Below are 23,593 nucleotides of genomic sequence, written 5' to 3'. Positions count from 1 at the left end.
TATCCGAAACTCGCCATAACCGTGTTAGTTATAACGGGAGCGCACTGTAATCCTATGGGTTTCACGTCATCCTCATCTCCAACATACATGTAGTTGTAGTTTGTTTGCTTATTTGTTTTGTTTGGAAGCACAGACGGATCGATAATGCTGCACAATTATGACTATAAATTTTCGACGACTATACTCGGAAGGCAAATGAATAAAAACATATTATTACACTTCTTTGAGGACAAACTTTCAGCTTTTCGTTGGGTGGTAGAAGGCTTCACGGTGCACCATGTATTCTTTCTGGAGTATGTGAGTGGCCCTGAAAAGGACCTACCGAGGGATTGGGCAGGCCCTTTTCAAGAGAAGCATTCTACCACCCAACGTTCTACCACCACGGAAGCCTTCAAAGATTTTTCAGCTTTTCATTCCATACGTCCGTAGTCAGTAGTGCATCGAGTCCTACTCAATTCACATTCACAAAAACACCTCAAACGTGTCAAATAAGTTTTACAATAATATTATCTACCATTGAATTTTGCCATCAAACAAAATTAGGAATGTGCATTGTTACGGATGGCACTACATATTCTGTACCTTGATATTACTCAGTTGAGTGAATAAATGGCGGGATTTAACACGGTTATCATTCCGTAAAGATCGTCTGAAACCTGGCCTCATAGTGTGATGGCATTTTGCAGTGTTGAATCTGATATTCACGCGTGAGTGTTAGTGCACTTAACACTACGTCTTTACTTGTCGACTCTGGTTTCTATTTCTACCCATTTTTGTAAACAATATTTATACATCTGTATATATAAATCATTACATAAAACCATGCAAACAATCAAGAATAAACCTAGTCTGCATAATAACTCACGAAATCGAATATATTGATGTTAGAGTGAGGGTATAGAATATCAAGTGAGATCGAAAGCGAATGAGACATCTAACTTCCATCTATACCAGTCTGTGATATTATTTGTTATTATCCTAAACACAGACTGGAAAAGATAAAGGAATAGAAGAAGGGAAAAGAAAAGAAAATGGCCCCTGTTACTGCCGCTGCCCACGGGACCGGGCCGCTCCCTGCTTCCCAGGCCAATGCTCACGGCGGCTACACTGTCATGATGTCGGAGGAAGATTACCACAACACGCAAAGCATGGAGATGACTAAGTTTGTTCGAGAACACTTTAAAACGCCGAAAGGTACTCTTCTTCACTTTATTTTTTCTCTCCTTTTATCTTTTTATTTTCATTCATGTCCTACTTTAACTTTCACTGGCTTTAGCAGCATAATTCAATCGGAACTTGCTTTCTTTGGAAGTGCAAAATGCTATCAATTTACAAACTTCTTGATGTTATATTGGCCAGAGTAACTTCTTGATGTTATATTGTCCAGAGTGACTTATATCATTATGGGAGATGTAAGAATCAAAGTAGCCATTTCTGTCAACAAATCAAAAACTTCGATATTAGCTTCCTCGGATTTTTATAAAATCGTCAAACATCATGTTTCGACGTACCTGTCATATCAAAGTTGATTAGAGCTTGTCAAAACGAAAATAGTTTTGTAAAGATGATGGGATTATAGATGATGATTATTGTTGACAGATGAAACGTTAGCAATAGCTCCATAATCTAATGGGAGTGCTATAATTGGGGTATGTGCTATTTACCATGCCATACCTAATCTTTATTTCGTAAAGGCGCTATTAAATCTCGATTTTTTTTTTTATATTTCATAAAGTTTGCCACTATTTGTCTGATTTTCATGAAACTTTTACCATGCCTTTTGTTTGAGTTGACTCTTAATCTGATTTAACGAGAAAATTCAGCAGTTTCCTGTAGACGCCTGGCTGTGAAAGCCGGAGAAACGACCTGTACATCCGGAAATACATGCTTCGAATTGGTTCCCGAGTGATATCGATGCTCGTCCCGTGCGTTTTAGAGAACGCCGATCGTTCGTGCTAGGCCCCCATTATATTCTCACCTATACTTTTAAAAATTATGATCTAATCATAATTTTTTTCCTCTTCGTGTTTTCACATCTGACGAGCATCGAGGCAACCTATAAAAGTGACATCGAAATTGACTAGGAATATACCAAAGAGATTATATAAAATCTCTGTGGATTATCTTTTTGTTTATTTCCATTCAATCATCCATCTTTGATTACAATTCAACATTCAGTTGTTGTTGCTAGCTGCGTGACATTTCAAACATATTGCAAAATATTACAAAATAATTCTCAGGACTGTCATTGTGTCAATATCTGATTATTCTACTATACACAAATGATACACAGTAACTGCTTCAGAAATATAATCATCCCGCAATAATTATAGAATCAATATTTTTTTTTGATAATGGGTCAGCAAAACCAAAGTGTTGGAACAATACACAATACAAAATATACCCATTAACTGCGTTCATATGCTCGTCACAGCAGTAATTATTAGACAATGAAATCAATTATTGTTAAGGGGTCAACAAAAAGTCTACATACCTATGTACACACGCGCATACCAAAGCTTTACAAATGTACATGATCAATGTCTGCACATAATCCATACCTATAAAACATTACCCCTCCATCGCTCACCCGAATCACCTCATCAACACTTCCCCCTCTATAGGCATACTCCAGGTATACCTCACTTCAAACTTTTTTTTTTTCAACGATGTTTATTCTGTTCCATTCAAAGTAATAGAAAAAAATAACAATTTTCATTTGCTACAATTGAAATGACGAAAATATACATTTGTGATCATAATAGCAAATTTGCTATTGCTGTACATAATGACATAACAAAAATTACATTTTCATGAACAATTATCAATTTACATACAGTCACTTCCCCTATGCTCTCAAAAAATTGCTTAAATTTAACAGTGATAATTCAATTCTTCTAGCATTAATCTTAATAATCATCCAAATGAATTATGCAGCAAAATTATACAGTAATAAATAATGGAACCATATTATTTATCAACCAATACCCGCCCACCTACTAACTCATATCCCTTACTGAGTCCCTATGACCACCCCCACCAGTTCCCTCCCTTCCTGTTTCCTCCCCCATCCCTATCTGTACACATGCAACACACAAACACACACAAACACACCCATACACACACACACACACATGCACATGCACCTAATTTGGTTAACTGCTCTTGCCTACACATCACAATATAGTAAATATAGTTATATAATCAGCCCGCCAACAGGCTGACAGGAACGCATGGGAAAGGAGGGGGAGAAAATACAAAACAACACAAGAGAAAAAAAAAGAAGAAGAAGAAGAGGAGGAGGAGGAATGAAGGAAAGGAAAAAAATGAAGAAAAGAAAGAGTGGAATACTATGGAAACATTACTATTTTCATAAAAGTCACAGACGTTGCACGTAGCTTCAGACTGGTTTATTCAACGAAGTCTCAAAATACTCCCATTTTTGTAAATGTACATGTAGCTTCCCAGCCTTGGTCGCAATGATTTTTTCCTCATTTATTAATTCAACAATAATCTTTTGCATCTTTTCTCCAGTGGGTAACTTATTTCCCGTTCTAGATTTAAAAATGATGTATTTTATTAAGATAATCAAAGTATTTACACATTTTGATCTATTTGAATAACCAGAGATTCCCCCAAATATATCTCTCCAATCCATATTCCTTAACTCATTTATATCAAAATAATTAATTATGAATTCCCATAACGGTTTCACTTTAACACAGTGTAAAAATAAGTGCAGATAAGTTTCAGGCTCATGTTGGCAGAAGGAACAAAGGCTGTCTGTTACAAAACCAAACTTCATTAAACGCTCCTTAGTGTAAACTACGCCATGTAACATCATTAATTGAAATTCTCTATATTTTCTTATCAATGTACACTTACTGATACAAACGCATATCTAAGCACACACACACACACACACACACACACACAAACACTATACGAAGAAGAATCGATAAATGATGGTAACGTTTCTATTGAGAAGGCGTCGAGATTAACTGACAAATTATTGGACGCCTAACTTGCAGTAAAGGTTCATTGAAATAAAAGCGCTCGCTCGTTTCGAACCAAACATGCATTGCAGCGTATAAACGTATGGGAAATGCATGCACTCAAAAAATCTCAAAAATAAACTTGCATCGAAATGAACAAATACGTTTTGGTGTTCCCTGGGCATTGTACACCAACCTCTTTCGGTATCCTATTATTTTCCTTCACAGTACCATCTTACCGTGCCGAGCGAATTCGCTGCCGAACCGACACTATGCGTATCGAGGAACGCGGCCGAGGGGTGTGGCGGGAGAACAACCAGCGGCGTCACCACCACCTCACCTGCGGCTTTTACACGCCTTGCCACAAGCCTTACCATCCGATCGGCGACGTGGAGCTTAACAGTCAGCGGCTGCTTCTCGACTCCCTCTCCGACTGTTTGCCGAAGAAGGTTAGTTCATGGAGCCAGGCTTCTACGGATTTGACTTCGATTTTGAGGCGGCTTGTTGGCTCAGGTGGCACGTCGTTTGCCGAACACACAATACTGAGGTCCCCTGTTTGAAATCCTATATCGAAACTAGCTGAACTTAACCGTCACGACCTCGTCGAGTCTTGGATTTTTTAAGGTTTTACTTGGCCTTTGTGTAAAGGTACTTTACAGAGGACATGGGAAATCTTTCTCACTGTAAGAGAATCACAGGTCAGTTACGATTCATCGTCACTCTTTTCAAGTATAGGTCTACATGCTCTCTTGACATGCTTGAGCACCCCTTCTTGTTTAGTTGTTGGTTATTTTTTATCCTTTGTCCTTCGCCCAAGGCAACAAACATTGTTCGGAAACGAAAAAAAAAAAACACGCACATCATATTATGATAAAGACGTCTTTGTTCATACTGAATGATACTAACTGAGGACACCTTTGATTGAAATCCTAGCATGCTATAGTCAAAGTGAACAGCAGCGTGAAATGTATTAAAGGTTCCCTCCACTCCGAAATAAAAAGAAAAAAAAAAGCTTCATACTAAAGCCCCGGTCACACAGCACTCCACGTCCAAATCACGTACAAAAAGTTATGAAAATCTGGTGGACGTGGTCGTAAGTGGTAATTTTTTGGTCAATTTTGGTTTGGCCGTGCTTTGTACGGGGTATAGCCGTTGGCGGCTGTTCCACTGCTGAAACACTGCCTAAGCACGGCTAACCACGTCTAGCCACGTGTGTGTACGCGGAAAGAATCCATTTGTCAGCGATAAGCCGCTAAAGACACGCTATTTCCCGTGATACCAACGCGTAACACGCGTCAGATGACCGTGCTCTGCCCGTGACAGACCGCTAAACTTTCGCGTCTTTACCGCGTCTCCCCAAGTTTTAATCACTGCCAGAACACGGATTATCACGTGTGTTTCACGTGTATTGCACGTCTTTACCACGTGTGCCGCCAGTGGTTGTCCGCGGAATAAAATTTTGAGCAGTTCAAAACTTTTTACCGCTTCCGACGCCGTTCAGATTTTTTCCCGCGTCCTGCCGCGTCTATAAATCGACCGTAACTCGTCTTAAACTCGACATCAACGCGAACAACATCGTCTGCTTCACGGGAGAAACACTTTTTGACGTGTTTTGGCCGTGATTAAGCCGTAAAGCGCTGTGTGATCGGGCTTTAAGTTTCACATCATCTCTGTAAAGTACGGTGCTTTGGTTTTCAGGTTGGCTTACTTTGCTGATATTCTCGTATCTTTTTCTCCGGGTGAAGTAAAGCGTTAAAGTAAGAAGAATGCCAATATACCATGATGTGAAAACATTAAATGGGATCGAAGGCTGTTAAAGGCATGATATACCATTGGCAGATGAAACAAAAACCCAGCATTAGTGCTTTAAAATAGTTCCAAAATGAGCTTCGGATAGAAACAATCACTGTAAAAATTTGAATCCATATAATCGATGTTAAGTATTGTTAAATACACAAAATGTGAACAATAATTTTAATATAAATGTTGCCAAAATGAAATGTCTACAGTTGTGGTTCAATGAGAAAAATACTGATATCTCCTTATATTTCAGGCTTTATTGCAAACATTTTATAGGGTAGGATGTTTTGTGATACAACAGACCTACACATATGCATCAAATGTGATATCTTGAACATTTTTTTAAATCACTGTTTCCAAAGGTAAACAGGACCTTTAAAGGAATGGTGTGGTTTTAATTGAGGTGGGGATTGGGTTTTAACTTTTGTGAGATGATCGGAGGCCACTTATATGAAGTATTGAGAAGTGCACAGTACTGTTCTCGGAGGAGTTCGGGGTTTATTTGATGAAGACCTTTTGTGAAATGGCTGAGACATAAAAAAACAAAGTAAAACAAAGTGGTCCTAATAAAAGGTGGGACCCACTCTCATTGGGACACAAGGTTTCTGATTATCTCAGCCATTTCAAAGCTGATTTTTGTCAGGGAAATTTTGAGTTCCTCTTGGAGTTGTATGCTCTTTGACGTTTCATATAAGAGGAATCTTAATTATCTTATGGAAGGTTTACAGCCAGAATCCCCATCTTAACAAGATTTATACTACTCCTTTAAACAATTTCTTATCCTGGTTACATTTACATACATTCTGCAGGTTGGGGTAACATACTAGTAAATGAAAGCAGGAGAACCATGCATCATATAGCGTGCATTGGAAGCGGCCCTAACAAGAATTGTTGAGGCTTACGTTACAAGCGACTTTTACTCTTAACGAACAAGCAAAGTGTCTACTAATCAGTAGAACACTACTATACATTTTCTGATATTGCACAAGTAGATGAAGATATAGATCTTTCCGTTCGATGTTCTATCTTTGCTGGTATGGGTCAAATTCTCAACGCAATTCTTCAGTGTTCATCTGGTCATGTTCATGATTGACTCTGGACAATATTCACTGCTTGACCACAGCTTCCCATGCAATCTCTGACGTCACGATTTGGCCGTCGAGACCCCAAGCTCTCCCCGTTGAAAGTTGAGCCTGCCAAAACCATCGCCGAGGTAAGTCGATTCCGAATGCAACAACACTGGCATATACTTCGTCTGTCTGTGGGAAAACCACAGCGTAACATTCGAAAAGATCAATATGAAAAGTCTCAATAAGTCACAACCCAGATTTTTGTTAGTTGTCTGCAACATTACTTTGTGGAGGTGAGAAGTCAGGTCGAGGCAGCATCGCCATAACGTGTCAAAAAACCATCGGGGGAATGTGCTGAAAATACCGTCATTATCATACTCTTGTCTCAGTTTCACATAAGTACCATTATTTTGCTTTTGATAGATTTGCCATGCATAATTGGTATGATGGCAGCAGCAACTTTTTAGATTGTTGGAGTTTCCTTCATGATATCTCAAGTTTCTTTCTTCCTTCTGTTCTTATTCTTTCTCCTTATCTTCCGGATTCTTCCTTCCTCTATTTTGCTCTTTGCTATCATTGTGGTTAATAATTTCACTGCAATTATTGGTCCCGGATGTGACAACAGAAACGAGAGCATTGCTATCATTATTTGTGACCCTGCATCACAAAACCAACAGAAAGTCGCCAGACATAGGTTTTTTTGTTAGGGGCAGATTCTGAGAGACCAGACTCTAAGCTTTAAAATCATATCTAACTCGCAATGACTCAATTCAAATGAACTCGCCTAAAGTGACCTATCTAAACATAAGAAAGGAAACACGTAATCTGGAAGATTGTTTACTGAGAAAAGAGGCTCTAAGATATAGGGTCTATTCAAGCGCTTAATCTTACCAAGCCGTGCTAGCTGTGCAATGAATGGGACAAAAAAAAATAGGCTGTAAATCTCCGCAGCAACAACAGTGAAGGGATTATCCATGCAATTAAGCTGAGATTCCTCATGCTCTATAAGCACATTCTTTCCGTTACCATGGTGACTAATATTAACTTTAAAAGTAGTAGCTTTATCCTTGCAAAATTATTTATTTAGAGTTGAAAGGGAAGAATGCGTAAAGGCTTTTTAAGAAGCGAAAAAATGCCTCTAAGACATACCTGAACACATTAATCTACCCCCAAAAAAAAAGTTGTAGAAAAACCGCTGAAAACGTCCTTTCTCATTCTTTTTATGATCCCAGTTAAACTCAGGGATAATGTAGAATAAGAATAGCTCTTTCAGAGGACATGAAAAAGTCGAGAATGACTTTGCTATACCCGTTTCACCATTTTTTAGGCCTCATGTAAAATCAAGAGATGTGACTTTTGTTGGTTTTGTGATGCGTGGTCACATTATTACCTACACCTATTGTTATCTGAGCACCACTACCACAGAACTTTGAATCTCTAATTCACTACTCATTGTCCCAGCTGTTGGAGCTAAATTAAGAGAAAAATTATTAAAGAGACTGCTGTAATTTTCTGCCGTGACAGGCGCCGCTGACGAAAGAGCGGGTTAAAGACGCCGAAATAGACGAGAAACTTCGGGAACGCGCCTACGCTACGGCTGGTTATGCCTACATACAGCAGCGACTCTCAGAGTCCGAAACGATTCTCCGGGCCGAGCGGGGAGGGCAGACCTTCGAGAAGTGCATGAAGAGGATCAAGGTAAGTGGTTAGTCGTAGGCTGACAACTGTCGTAGGAATTGATCAATCTTTCTTTCATCCGATTAGTTTCGTGCGGTGTTTCAAGACGAAGCGTCCAGACCACTGATTTATTGGAGGTATTTGGATATTTTATCGGCCCATTCACGCTATTCAATCAAATGAAGCCGCCATCTTACCAGGCACAGATTTGCACGCCTCTGTCAGCAGAGACTGTCACCATGATCACGTGATGTCGTGAGCTCCGTACACAAACGTATGATCGATGTGCGCAGCAAGATGGCTGCGAGGTGGCTTCAAAGTGATTGGCTTATGAGATATCCAGACACTTCCTATCGAGATCAATGATCCAGACTCAATGATATGGGGCTTTACTGGTTAATTGTAGTGTAAGATAAGGCGCAAAGCTATTTTCTTCTGTCGTTTGATTCGTTTTCGTACTTTCTTCCTCATTCATTTCGTGTTTCATGAGAGCGCTTTAACTAAAACGGTTATATACGAATATGTTTATTTTCTTTCTTTCTTTCTTTCTTTCTTTCTTTCTTTCTTTTTTTAGTCAAAGACATCTATTTTTAACGAATCTCAGGATTCAATTTCTTTACAAACTTGGAATATCATCCACAAAGCAAAGCTATCTGTCACATATCAAGACATTTACACTGAACCGAACTCGTTGTTATTCTCTGCTCATACAATAAGTCATTTCCATGGTAAAGACGCTGATTCATCTGTTCTGGTGGTGCTATACAGGACATGAAGAAGCGTCAGAGTGAGATGGGCCGGAGGCACCCTTCCCTGACCCTGAACCCGCCGGCTCTTGGGGCGTGGTCTCCGATGAACAGCCCTTCGTCCACTCCGGGGCCAAAGATAGAAGACATCGAGGATGCCGAAAGGTAGCGAAAAATACCGAAAGGTACCGATAGATGCCGAAAGGTACCGAAAGATGCCGAAAAGTACAGAAAGATACCGAAAGGCTGTCAGGGAAAACGCACTTGCTGCGTATGGATGTTGCTTGAACGAGCAGGACAATAGAGCACATACATAGAACATAGAAACACCAGACATGATATGAAAACAAAGAGGACATGACATTAAATGCACAATATGGGAGAGAAAGACAAAATATGAAATCAAATATCTTTACTGACCTGTTTACCAGAATCATTGCAAATCTGCCATAGTTAAGATATTATATTGACATTAAAATGATTTCATTCTAATAAGATTTCATATGAGGGATTGACATCAAACCAGTATAGTTGTTTGGGGTTTTGTGTGTGTGTGTGTGTGTGTGTGTGTGTGAATGTGCGTGTGTGCATATTTTATGACTACTTAACAGAGTGACATAAAGATTGTTCATAATATATTGATTGCTATTATCAGATTTTGCAGCAAAATTTCGGCAGCATAAAACAATACCGAAATTGAGACATTGACAGTTTTTCTGGAGCCTTTTTTTTTTTAGCTTAGATGTTAAAACTAAGTAGAAAAATGGGAAATTCATTTCGGCCTACCTTTGTGGGTTTTGAGTCACACTGAAACCAACTTAAACACTGATCTTCGTTCTTGCACATCCACAGGAGAGCTCACAATAGAAAGCGCCACCTATGGTTGGGAAAGGCTCAGTGCGTGATGAAACTCTTGAATGCCCTTCACAACATCAAGAGTCGTGACCTAAGGTCACGTGTTCCGATGTCACACGAACAGGTGAAACATCTCTACCGTGACGTCATCTGGGAGAAACCAGTAATCAGGTTGGGGTCATTTTTTTTTTTTTTTTTGCACGATGAATGATCATTTTGTCTTAATATTATTGATTTAATTGTCTGTTTGTGTCCAATTCTGTATCATGCACTGATCGTTTTCATTAATGTGAAAAAGAAGAATCTCTACAGCGACGACAAGAACAACAACAACACGACAAACTAAAGAGCCCTGACTGTTCATTTTTCCAAGGCTTAAGTTTTCTTCTCACGGAGAGATAAATGGAGGAGAAAGGAGGTGAAGGAGAATAAATAGATGAAATAGAAATGTTTTACTAAAATGAGGAGATAGGGAAGAAAAACATGCAAAACGCTCAAAATACTGGAATACGAAGCCCACATTAACAAATTGCATGATGTTAATGATGATGATATCGCATGGCGATAACCTTCCTATTATAATAATACCCCTTCTAACTCTTCAGTATAATTATGATAATATTTTGGCAGTATCACCCATATAGGCGAAAAATACCACAAACAGGTTTTTTGTTCAAATCGAACACTCTAAATTCCTTAAATTGAAATGGATTGTAGTCAGGGACCAATCCAAACGTTGGATTAAACTTTTCAATCTCGTGGAGTTAGAATTCAATCTCATTCAATTCAAACTTTCAATCCAATTTTGGATTGGTCCCTGACAACAATCTATTAGATTAACTTTCAATCCACGGAATTGAGAGAGAATATTCCAAGCAAATAAGGAACAAAATAATATTAATCAGTTTTGTGCGTAAGAAAGGTCAAATGCTCAAATCTTACAAATCTAAATCGCGTGCACTCCTGACAATTCCACAGCCAGAGCAAGCCGACCAAGACACCGCTCACCGCCTTGGACACCACGGCCCGGGTGGGTTCGTCGGCAGACACAGTGACTTCTGGAGACCAACCCATGGTGGGCTCGCTGAAACCGTCTAAGCCGGTCCTTCCTGCCAACAAATCGAGCATGAGCATGCAGGGGAAACCCCCGGGCGATGTGCAATCACCGTCACCGGCGCCGTGGAAAAAGTGAGCTGGCCCATATGCCATTCTTATTTTTCTCCCGTCAGTCCCTTCGGCCGATTTATGATTTTTTCACACCCGATATCTTCGGAACCAAAACAATGCCGAAAGTAAAAGCATTTTTTCTTTTTTGCTAGCAGATTACATTGAATTGGTTAGCTTGTAGTAAACTCAAATCTGTGTCTATCTCTACTGTAACACTCTTTAACGATCAAACAAACAATTGGAATAGTGCCATTGAAATCGGACGCAAAATAATACAGAACAAGAAAATATAAGAATTCATTGGTTTACATGTTTTCACAAAACAATGACATTGATAGCAATCGCATATGCAGATACTAATGTCGTGATTATATCGTTGTCTCACAAATATCTCTTTGGCTATTTGTCTATAATTTAGATCTTCACGAAATTTCTCTTCTTAGATATGAAGCGAAAAAAGCGCCGCCATTGTAAGAAGTGCGCGCAATGATGTTTGCAGAGCACAAAGATTTTTATCGCTTTGGTAATACGATAAAGGTTTGTACCCTGCGTTTTTTCAACATGCAACAGATTTGGTAGAAGTGTTATCCCAACCAATGGCAGAGCTGTGTCTGCATTGCTTCCTACAGATTTGGTTACCATGGTAACGCGAGGAAGGGCTTCAGGCTGGAGCGAGATAACCGCGTGGAAACCTGGGAGGATCTACTAACCGCATCCTCGCCTAGTCCGCAGAAGCGAAACAGCGTCCTCCCTAACTTGCTATCGGGTAAGAGACTCGTGGAGACGAGTAACTGTTGATGAACACTGCACTGCAAAAAGTCCGGTGTTAGATATGAAACACCGAGCTGGTGTTAAATTTCCGGTGCTCATTCATGGTGTTAGATTAACACCTCCGAGTGTCATTTCAATTTTTTTTTTTTTTTGAATAGTTTCTTAGTTACCGCACTCCTTGTTAGTTTTGAACTTCATCAAAACGATAAAGAATTTTAAGATAAAGTACTTGATTTTTGAAAAAAAAATGTGTAAACACATTTACACCACAGTAAGACCAGTTGGTGTGGTCCCCTATTGAAGCTGGACGGGTGTTATACTTTTGAAATTAACACCACCAATATCAAATCAACACCATGCGGTGTCATTATCAAATTAACTCTAGCGCAGTGTCAAAAATATCACCAGCCACAGTGTCAAATTAACACCACGAAGTGCTAGGCGAACACTTTTTAACACCGTCACAATACATTTTCAACACCTGTGGGTGTGGTCCTCTATTGAAGTCAGTCTCTATTGAAGTCGGTGTTAGATTTAACACCCATGGTGTTAAATCTAACACCAATGTTTTTACAGTGTGGACAGATAAATCTACAGTAAATAGTAATTATCTAATTTAAAACAGATAAAACTACAGTAAACAGTAGATATACACAATGTTTCTGTTCCTGCCGTTTCATTTTATCACCATCACCTTCATCTTCATGATCACATATTTCTTCTCATCATCACCCTTTCATCATGACCATAACTTACCATATCTTTATTAGTATGTATGCACTAGACCAAAACAGATCTAACGTTAAGTCTGTCTATAGGAGGAGGACTAACAGTTAGGCTTAGATCTAGATCTGGCTCTAGGTCTTACTGGCAGCGCAAACGGGTGCGCGTATGTATCAATGCTTTACGATTCACAAGTTCAGTGTGTCCTAGGATCTATTGCAAGGCTGGCTCGCTTGATTTATTATTATTATTATTATTATTATTATTATTATTATTATTATTATTATTATTATTATTATTATTATTATTTATTCGACCAGGTAAAGGATATAGGATACATATCATTAACATCACAAACATGAAACAAAAACCAGAATTAACATTACAAAGTATACACTGTACTGTACACGTTACACAATGTGAAAATGAAATGAATAGAGACTACATGAGGGTCAGGGCACACAAAAGTAAATACATTTACTATTGCCCGTAGGCATGTGAACCCACACATGTTGCCCCAAGAAACATTTAACAATCATTAAAAAATTATCACTCAACCCCTGATCCCCCACCCCTTAACTCCATAATCCTTATCAAACTTCAAAACATAAAAAACACTATACAATTCCAATATAATCATCCAACCCTTGACTTCATTTATAAATATATTCATACATTAATTTCAAAAACTGAAAAAATACGTCAACATACATGTATGAGATTCCTGGATTTCCACCCGACCCCCAACCCTAAACCTCTAACCTCTTAGAACATAATCATCATTGTCGTCAGAATAAAAATGAAAATGAAGCACATATCTGATTCTTCTGAATGTCATGTGACCAGCATTCATCCAATCAAATGGCAAGGAGCTATACATGCGTTGTATAAAAACTTGAACTACGCGAATCTATCTTCCACTTTCTTTTCGTCTCTTCTACTGCAATCTCAGCATCACACCCTGTTTACGCCGTGATGAAATGGCACCAAGTCCACAGCGACAACAAACAGAAGCAGCCGTACTGGATGACTGTCGGGGTGGCCAATGAGGAGAAAGGTATTAGAAAATTTAGATGAGGCAAAATGGCGGCCCATATCCAGTGGGACTCATGTAAAAAAAAAAAAAAATCTAGAAAACAATTTCATTGAATGAAGATAAGGTTGAGATGTTCGCGGTGTCGTCCAACGGGTCTCTTTGTGATTATATTTTACAGTGCTTCATTCAATGTCCTTTTTTTTTCATTGCTTAAATCAAAAGGATTTTAGAACGTATCTTTCGCACCAAATTATATCAGAATTATGATAGCTGAGTTGTGGGGGAGTGGATTGTGTAGTTGCTGAATTGTTCGTCTTAACATATGATTTCTACAAGTACAGCGATGAAACTATATCATCTGATTTGTATAATATTATATAATATCGACCGACAGCACTGTTTTGTGAAGCATGGGGCATTTTGAAATCTAATAGCTTTCTCCCTTTACGTCCGATTATAATGAAGCATCCATACTGTTAAGTTCATATGATTTCACCGTATATGTCATGCGTACTATCTTTAATTCAAATGGGAATGGAGTAGACTGTCCCTTTAAGGATTAAAGGATACATGAGTATATCATAATTATCATGTACCCCTCAGTCAAGCGTGTGCCCCCGCCGAACGCCTCGGGGAGCAAGCGGAGCGTGACAGATGACCAGGACGCCGAGGCAACCCTTCAGGACATTCAGCAGAACTTCAAGAAAGTCCAGAAGAAACTCGCCCGCGAAGCCCAGCAGGATCTCGAGCGGTTGGACAGGTTAGTGACGCTTGGTGGCGCTATACAATCAGAAATGATCAGAACTATCGTTGATTGCCATTCACTTCCAAGTGTATCAGTAATAGTCAAATTGTGATATCGCCCTACTAGTATTTCGAAAAGCATTGCTCAGTTCAGAGTAAAAAGTCACATTTTAATAACACACTGTCTATTTCTACATAACCTTTTGTCTATAAAATGATATGAATACCTAATATCTACATTGCAACACGTCTTTTTTTTTAGATACCTTTAAACAAATTGAGATATGTTCGTTATCGGAATATATTGACATCCATAATACGTATAGCCAAGCGAAATTATTTTTCCCGACAGTTTGTTAAATATAAATCTGATGTGAAGAGTACGTGGAAGGTGATTAATGAGGCGCTCAAACATAAAAATAATACCGATCCTCCTAAATATATTTCAGTGGACGACCGCCAGATTAACGACCCGGTCATTATGGCGGAATCTTTCAATGATTATTTTGCAACTGTTGGTCCACATCTTGCCAGTAAAATTCCGAAATCATCAATTGAATTCCATAGATACTTAGGTAATAGGAATTCTCAATCAATATTTTTTGAACCTATTGCTGAAGAAGAAATTATAGATATTATTAAGAATTTGAATGATAAGAAAAGTTCAGGATATGATGGAATTACAAATTTTCTTCTAAAAAATGTTTTAAGCGAAATCATTACTCCTCTTACCTATATTTTCAATCAATCCTTATTTAATGGCAAAGTCCCCAATAAGATGAAGGTCGCAAAAGTTGTCCCTATCTTTAAGAAGGGACAGAAAGATTTGGTGAATAATTACCGACCAATTTCTTTGTTGACTTCAATCTCTAAAATTCTTGAAAGGGTGGTTTATACACGATTACTAAAATTTCTCACAAATCATAACATTCTGTCAGATTCTCAGTTTGGTTTTAGAAAACATTACAACACAACCCATGCTTTACTTACTTTTATAGACAAGGTAGCTCATGCTATAGATAGTTTTGAACATACAATTGGAGTTTTTCTTGATTTTTCTAAAGCTTTCGACACGATAGATCACGAAATCTTGTTTTATAAATTGTGTCACTATGGAATCCGCGGGACCCCCTTAGAATGGTTTAAGAGTTATTTAACATGTTTAACAGAAAGAAAGCAATTTGTTAATATCAATTGCCATGATTCGCAATTAAAGCCTATTTCATGTGGAGTCCCGCAGGGCTCCCTCTTGGGCCCACTTTTATTTATCTTATACATAAACGATCTTCCAAAATCATCGCAAATTTTGTCATTTATCTGTTTCGCCGATGACACTAGCTTGTTTTTTTCACATCGAGACCCTAATGCATTAATAAATATGATGAATACTGAGCTCAGGTCTGTGCAATCCTGGATTTATGCGAACAAATTATCTTTGAACATAGAAAAAACTCATTATATGGTATTCAGTAATTCCTTGAATGTTGTTCCATATGATATCAAAATAAATGATTTATGTTTAAAGCAGGTTAATAATACAAAGTTTTTAGGGCTTTGGATTGACCAAGAATTATCCTGGAAAACTCATATTAATTTTGTAAGTAAAATTTTGTCTAGAAATATTGGAATCTTGAATAAGCTCAAACATTTCTTTCCTGTTCATATTTTGCAGAGTATATATTCTTGTTTAATATCTCCACACTTTAATTATGGCATTTTGGCGTGGGGGAAATGCAATTCACTCATTACTAGATTCCCTTCTCCGTATTCAAAAGCGTGCAATAAGAATCATAAACCACGCCGGATATTTTGCCCATACAAATTGTTTTTTCCATCAAAACAGAATTCTGAAAATTCAAGACCTATTTTATTACAATCTCGGAATTTTCATGTATAAACTAACAACTAATGAATTACCATCTGTTTTTATCCACATGTTCAAAAGGAATCGTTCTATCCACTGTTATCCCACTCGCCAGAGTGACGCCTATCACCTTCCCCGTACTCGCACTATTTTTGCAAAGAAAACAATTATATTTACTGGACCCAGATATTGGAATGATCTCCCTCTAGATATCACTTCTTCCTTATCTTTATTCACCTTCAAACGCAAATTAAAACAGTTATTACTTAGTGGATACACACTACCAAGTTTTTAGCAACCCTTTTATGCTCCCAGTCTTTTGTCCTTGTCCGCAGCACCAAGTCATTCAAGTTATTTCATTGTACCGATACATCTTTTAATAATATAGCATTTTTGTTATTCAAACACTGCGAGATTTGTATGCAGTCTGGTTTGTGCGATATCTATGTGGTTCATTAGCTTATTACTCATCGATTTTTTGTACTTGTGTAATTCTAGTTGGTCAAGACAAACATATCCGTTCTCCGTGTAAAATTATATGCCTGTGAACTCGGGAACCTACAGTTTTACAAGCTTTAAAGCTTTTATGTAGGCCCCATCATATTTCTTATACTTACTAGTGACATTTTCACACAATATGACCTTGTACATTTGTGTCAAGAATATTTTCTTTTTCTTTTTACTTCTACAATCAAAAGACATGATTGTTTATATTTTGTATTCTTGTTTTGTTGTCAATAATTTTGTAATGTCATCACTGAGAAATGGAAATATGAAATAAATTTGAATTTGAATTTGAAATTTGAATACTGACACAATTTATCTTGCAAAAAATATTACACCGAAACGTTAAAAATTGTGGTTGCTTATAGTTCTCAAATGAAAATTGTATGATGAACGCAGTGGATCACTACGTATGTGTTCGAGAGAAGATGAGTATCGTTTGTCACGTGATGAGTAAAAAAACAAATAAACAAACGAAGACATGCATTTAATTAGACCGTTAGCCTCATGTGTATTTCGGTTCAGTTTAGCGTTTTATAGTCTAAAACCTAGGAACATTAACTTTGAGATAAAATGTCGTACACTGTTTTGCTACCCAGAAAATGCACTTTTGCCATTGTTGCAACCTTATTGGTAATTCTGATGTAAAAAGAAGAAGAGGAAGACATGGATGTTCAAAAGGAATAAAAAGATGTATCAAACGCAAAGGGGCACGTCCACTCGTGCAGTATGTCGACACACTTATCAGAAAAACTGTTACAACTTAATTGAACTGGAATGAGATGGATATACATGTAATTATGAATACGGTCAAGTTCAGTCTGCCCAGTAGTAGATGGTCTCATTCTGCGATGTCCATTTTTTTTTTCCTGCCAAGTGTCGTCAATATGCGACGGATACAATAGTTCAAACTCATGTATTTCTCCCGTCGGGATGTTTTTATTGCAACTGATCGGCAAATTGCCCTAAATCGACGTGAATGACACTTATCCTGAGATCAGGAGGTCGTAGGTTCGAATCCTGCTCGAGTACGTACGCCTATGATTTCTTTTATCCGGTGGTATCTACTGAAACACTGATCAATTCAGTGCTCATTAACGTCGATGTAGGGCAACTCGTCAATCAGTTGCAACGATGACATAGTGCTGACTCTTTCTTTTTCTATTATTTTTTCTTCTGCCAATCATCCACCCCTTCTCTACTTCCCTTCTTTCTTTCGAACTATACATCTCTCTATCTCTTTATCTATCTATCTATTCCTCCGTTCTGTTTCTCATCTTCTCTCATTATTTTCTATTTATAACTTGTGCAGTCTTGATCTATCGACACGATGTCTTTTTCCTTACCATCCTGCTTAGCCGTTTTTATTTGCTTGTCTTCTAATAACGGCCTGTACGATCAGCTTCCTTTTCGCCTTCCTTGTTCCATCTCTATCTGTCTGCCTGCCTGTCTGTCTATTCTTTCTCCACCCCTCTCTCTGTTTGAACTCTGATTTTTGTGTCCTACTTAGATAGTATTTTTCTCCTGCTTTCTAGCTCTTGTTACGCCCTCAATTTTATACTACACCTGTTTTCTTTCGTTTCTCTCATCCCTTTCAAGTTCATAGTCTTTCCCAACTTTTCTTTCCTCTTCCCTTTCTGTTCTCTCTCTCTCTCTCTCTCTCGATTCCCTTTCCCTATGTGATGATCACGTGACCCAGGGACCGCCAGCGGGTCATCAAGCAGAAGTTCCAGGTGATCACTCAGAGTCGGCTCTTTGAGAAGACGGTTCTCAACCTCAAGGCGGCGAGGGCGCACCAGGCCGGACCGGTCATGGCCATCGACGAAGACAGTGAGATCAAGCTGTCACCATGGTAACGGCGTCTTTTCTGACTACGTCAACGGAATAAATAAATACAGTGAAGACAGCTTTAAATGAATCATTTCAGCAGGATATAACTTTTCAATTGTGTGTGGTTGGTTTTTTTTTCTTTCCATCCAACAAAAAGGTAAAACAAATATAAAGTATTCGGTTTGTAGATCATAATTATATTGTTACCAATTTTAAGCAATAGAGATCATAAAGTTTAATACAAAACATCGGAACGAATGAAAGATTTCAATTTTTGAATTGCATCAACGAAATGATGATTGATGATGTTATCATTGATAATCATTTATTTGTAAACACACCAAATAGCACCAGACGACGAAACAAAAATCTTTCCGACTGACATTATGATGTAAGTAGGGCCTGTATGTATATCAAAATAGTATGAAACGAATCATTTACGTTATATCTTATACGTCATAATTATCTTATAACTCATCAGCGCATTTGGGTTTATTTTCAAGTCCACGCAAATTTCTTGTATGGTGTATTTTATATGAAATATACCAGTTAGTGCCTAATTTTCTCTATCACCAGCCCATTGAATATTTCCTTCGCCAGGTTCATGGACCTGAAATCGGACATTGAGACGGCGCTGGGCAAATACGACCCCGATGTCGTGGCGATTCTCAACAGGCTCTCGCAGTTTTCTCTCGAAGACGGAAAGTCCATTGCCAACGCAAAGGTATACTTGTTGAGAAGTTTACAGCTCATTATTCCGAAGGTTCGTTATTCCGAAGGCTCTTTAGTCCGAAGATTCGTTATTCCGGGGTTCATTGTTCTGAATTTCATTTTCGGATTAACTAAACTTCGGAATAACGAACCTTCGGAATAACGCCACAAATTTTCGGATTAACGAACCCTTTTTCATTTTCGGATTAACGATCCTCTATGTATAGGGAATTTGTGTGTTTCGGATTAACGACCCTTCGGAATAACGAACCCTCGGAATAGCGAACCTTCGGAATAACGAATAGCACCCGTTGAGAATCAGTGAGTTGTATATTCGTTCTGTTTTCTGTCATTGGTAAATCGGTTTGCTGTTACAGTTGATATTGCTGAAATTGTCTTTCGTTTTTCAGCTGTAATCCATGTGCTGGACTGTATATATTTAAAGTTTGTGTGTCCCTTCGGCAATCCTGAAAATTAGATTCCTTTCACAAACTGGTATATTGTAGGGGTAATTCAGACCTTTCCTCAGAATAGTATATCTAGAAACTTCTTTATGATGGAAGTTACAAAGGGGAGCGTACACTCGAGTGACACGGGGTTAGTTTGTTTGTTTGTTTTTATGCCTCCGCCACGAAGTGGTGCCGGAGGCATTATGTTTTCGGGTTGTCCGTCCGTCCGTACGTCCGTACGTCCGTACGTCCATACGTCCGTACGTCCATACGTCCGTCCGTCCGTCCGCTTTCGTTTACGCGATAACTTGAGTAATATTTACTGGAATTTTACCAAACTTGGTCCAAGTATGAAGTATGATAGGGCAATTATTTTTTTAGATTTTGGGTGAAATCGGCTGAAGGTCAATGGTCAAAGGTCAAGGTCAAATCATGAAATTGTATTCATTTACGCGATAACTCAAGACTGGATAGAGCAAATTTCACCAAACTTTCTTGGAGGATGATGTATGATGGGACAATTACTTAATTGGTTTTTCAGTGAAATTAGACAGAGGTCAAAGGTCAAAGATCAAGGTCAAATCCTAAAATTTATCTGTTTACATGATAACTCAAAACTGGATGAAGCAGCTGTCACCAAACTTGGTCCAAGGATGATGTATGATGGGACAATTAGTTGAGGTGACTTTAGTGACATTGGCAAGAGGTCGAAGGTCAAAAGGTCGAGGTCAAATGCTACAAATGTTGCAATTTCCCCCATATCTATGCAATGCCCAAAGATATTTTCTTGAAACTTGGTGTGGACATGTACTACTGGGTAAAGATTCTCCAGAGAGAGTTTCATGTCATAAGGTCAAAGGTCAAAAGGTCAAAGGTTAGGTGAAAATGTTGCAATATCGCTTTTCTCGCAAATGGTTCGATGTATCTTCGTGGAACTTGGTACATACGCATGTACTGACTGGCAGGGATTATCTAGGGAATTTAGGGGTCATGGGTCAATAGTCAGGGGTCAAAGGTCAAGGTCAACTCCTCAAAATTTTACTATTTCCCTCATATATTAGTATATGCAATGCTTGCATTATTAGTTTCAAAACTTATTACATGCATTACCTAATGGAGATTCTCTTGGAAATTTCCAGCCAGAAGGTCAAAGGTCAAAGGTTAAGGGTCAAAGGCCAGGTTTCAATGCCCCCTCCCAAAAAAAAATCCATTTTGTATCGTCATTACACTCTTTCTTCATATCTTGGAAATTACTCAATGCATCAACTTATAAAAAGGTCTGTCAGAATTCAAGTAAAAATTCTCAATTTCCCAAATATGTGTACCTGCACTCTTAGAAAATTAAATCAAACCCAGTTCAAGACATTTCTGACAAATCTGTCATTTCAATATTTTGCCAGTTATGTGAAACTGTCATGGATCACACATTGTGAAGACATTGTACTATACGCCTATTGGAAGAATCATGCATTATGGCGGAGGCATCAGTCGCCATAGCGACATTTCTAGTTTTCTTTTTTTTTAAACTCTGAGATGTATGATCTTGTGATTTCATACACGATGTTAAAAGACATCATTCTTCAACCATGCAAAATTTTGTGATGTTTGCAAAAGGGATATACAAGTTTTTATGTTAATAGACGTTGTATGTCACTTTCTATACACTCAAATCTCTCCCCACTCTTGTGTGCTAAAGTAGGCCTATTTCAGTGTATGCGCAATCAGCACATTGGATGGTTTTTCCCCCATTTCCCCTGTATTATGATCTCTCATGCATGGAAATTTTGATTTGTGTGCAAGTTTACTGCAACACTTACACTTGCGTATGTTTATATGTTTGCTTGTATGTGTTTGTGTGTGTGTGTTTGTGTGTGTGTGTGTGTGTGTGTGTGTGTATCCTGCAACAACTGATATACAATCCAACCTTTATTATCCAGCCATCTCTATATCCGAATTTCTTTATCATCCAGACCTGCTCACGCAGTGAAGACAAAAAAAAAAAGTGATTTTAAACTCATTAAAACTCCTACTAATCTCACTTGATATACCTATGACCAGGGCCCCGTTGCTAGAAACTTTGCGTTTAAACGCAACTTGCAACTGATTGTCACTGGCCAATCAAAATCATTGTTGCATGCATGTCTTCTTAATAGGGCAGACCCTGAGCCAATCAGAATGGTTGTTTTTAGCAATTATTTGCAATTGATTGCAACTTTCTTGCAACGGGGCCCAGGTGATCACATGAATGATATACCCAGCAGCAACATGTTATTTATGAATTTTACATTGAAAATACAATGTTTCATTTCCCGTAAACAAAATTTGACTGTAATTTTAGATAGGCTATAGCATAGAGATTACACCACTGTTGCGTGTACTCCGCCTATACCTAGTTACCACTGGGTTGCCAGCTTCGTACTGACGTACATAAACTTTGTTTCTCCCATATCCGACCAAATCGTTTATCCGGACGGGAGCAATTCCCGACATGGCCGGACATATACCAAGAGGTCGGACTGTATAATAATTCATATAATGCAGTATGTATGTATGTATGTATGTATGTATGCATATTGTTATTCGATTTCTTGTGTCTGGTATCCAGGAGAAGCTGTGTCTGCTGGTGATGTCGATGCCGGCGAGTGACCTCCTTACGATCCCGATGCAGCTGGCCATCGTCTTTGTGCTCGAAGAGATCCTCTGGGCGCCGCCCAAGGCTCTCGTGCAGTGGTTGCACCACAAGAAGGTGCCCGTGGTCATCGATATCGACCAGCAGTCGACGTCTTGATCGAAATTACGTTCCACCATGCCCATTGGCTCTTAGTGTTCATCGAAATTGAATTTTGGGTACAGTTGACAGTTCACATCAAACTTTAGATGAAGTGTAGCGCCCTCTACGAACAGGAAGTTTAGAAGATTTTTATAAAAGCTACGGCATTTTTCACATTTACACTATGGGCACTGCGTTGATTGCTATTAGTATTACAAGTGAGAACGATGTGTCTAACCCTCTGCCAAAAGAAAGATGTGTAGATTTTGATGCTTTAGCCATGATAACCACTAATTTATCAAGCAATTCTGATAAAGCTCGTCAATCTTTTAAAGCAGCACACAAATGGCTTCTTACCCAGTGCTTTATTGATTACGACATTTCTTAAGGTCTGCCGCCTAAAGGGCAATGATCACATCCCAAGTTAAAGAGGGAAACTGCGATTAGAGGGACCTGATCAACTTTGAATTATTTGTTCCAACATATTATTGTGGGTTGATGCAAAATGGAAGTGTATTCTAGCAGTGTCTGGCAAGAATATTGCCAAGGTAATATCGAACTATTACAATCAACAACAAAAACAACTAAGGAAATTGATGATAATTTCAGCAGTAGTCTTGTGACTAATCGTGCTGTTGCCATGGCATTAGAGATGGCCGGAAGCCGTCCTTGGCACTTTTTTCGTAAGACGCTCGACCAATGAATGGCTGCTGGAATTGTTTCGAGCAATACATTTCTCTCTCTCTCTCTCTTTAATAGCAGAACACATAATGATAAAAACAGAACTGAACGGTATCATAAAAGCATTTCAAAAACAATGGTAACACTTCAATTTGTCACATCTTTTCTGATCTCTATTGTTTTTTATCTGAAATAAACGG

At 38.4% G+C, this 23,593-nt stretch overlaps 1 protein-coding gene across 1 annotated transcript; it reads left to right on the top strand.

Annotated features, from left to right (window-relative positions):
- Positions 1–1,031: 1,031 nt before the first annotated feature.
- LOC139719255 (uncharacterized) lies at positions 1,032–22,730 on the top strand. The gene is made up of 13 exons (XM_071630685.1): positions 1,032–1,194; positions 4,224–4,444; positions 6,919–7,008; positions 8,390–8,563; positions 9,311–9,453; positions 10,141–10,314; positions 11,122–11,331; positions 11,940–12,076; positions 13,757–13,861; positions 14,444–14,600; positions 18,652–18,804; positions 19,383–19,506; positions 22,548–22,730. The coding sequence occupies exons 1-13, from the start codon at positions 1,032–1,034 to the stop codon at positions 22,728–22,730; spliced, it is 2,034 nt and encodes a 677-aa protein (XP_071486786.1).
- The last annotated feature ends 863 nt before the right edge of the window (positions 22,731–23,593 follow it).

The sequence above is a fragment of the Diadema antillarum genome, unplaced genomic scaffold (assembly GCF_040938485.1).
Source record: "Diadema antillarum isolate AM-2024a unplaced genomic scaffold, OU_Dant_1.0 scf00000009, whole genome shotgun sequence".
Classification (NCBI taxonomy): Eukaryota; Metazoa; Echinodermata; class Echinoidea; order Diadematoida; family Diadematidae; genus Diadema; species Diadema antillarum.
This window is presented reverse-complemented; position numbering and strand designations above follow the sequence as displayed.

Excerpts from the sequence above, each read along its gene's own strand:
- LOC139719255 (XM_071630685.1), top strand. The coding sequence starts at position 1,032 with ATGGCCCCTGTTACTGCCGCTGCCCACGGGACCGGGCCGCTCCCTGCT. Across the intron at positions 1,195-4,223 it reads ACACTTTAAAACGCCGAAAG|TACCATCTTACCGTGCCGAG; the intron begins GTACTCTTCTTC and ends TTTCCTTCACAG. Across the intron at positions 10,315-11,121 it reads TGGGAGAAACCAGTAATCAG|CCAGAGCAAGCCGACCAAGA; the intron begins GTTGGGGTCATT and ends ACAATTCCACAG.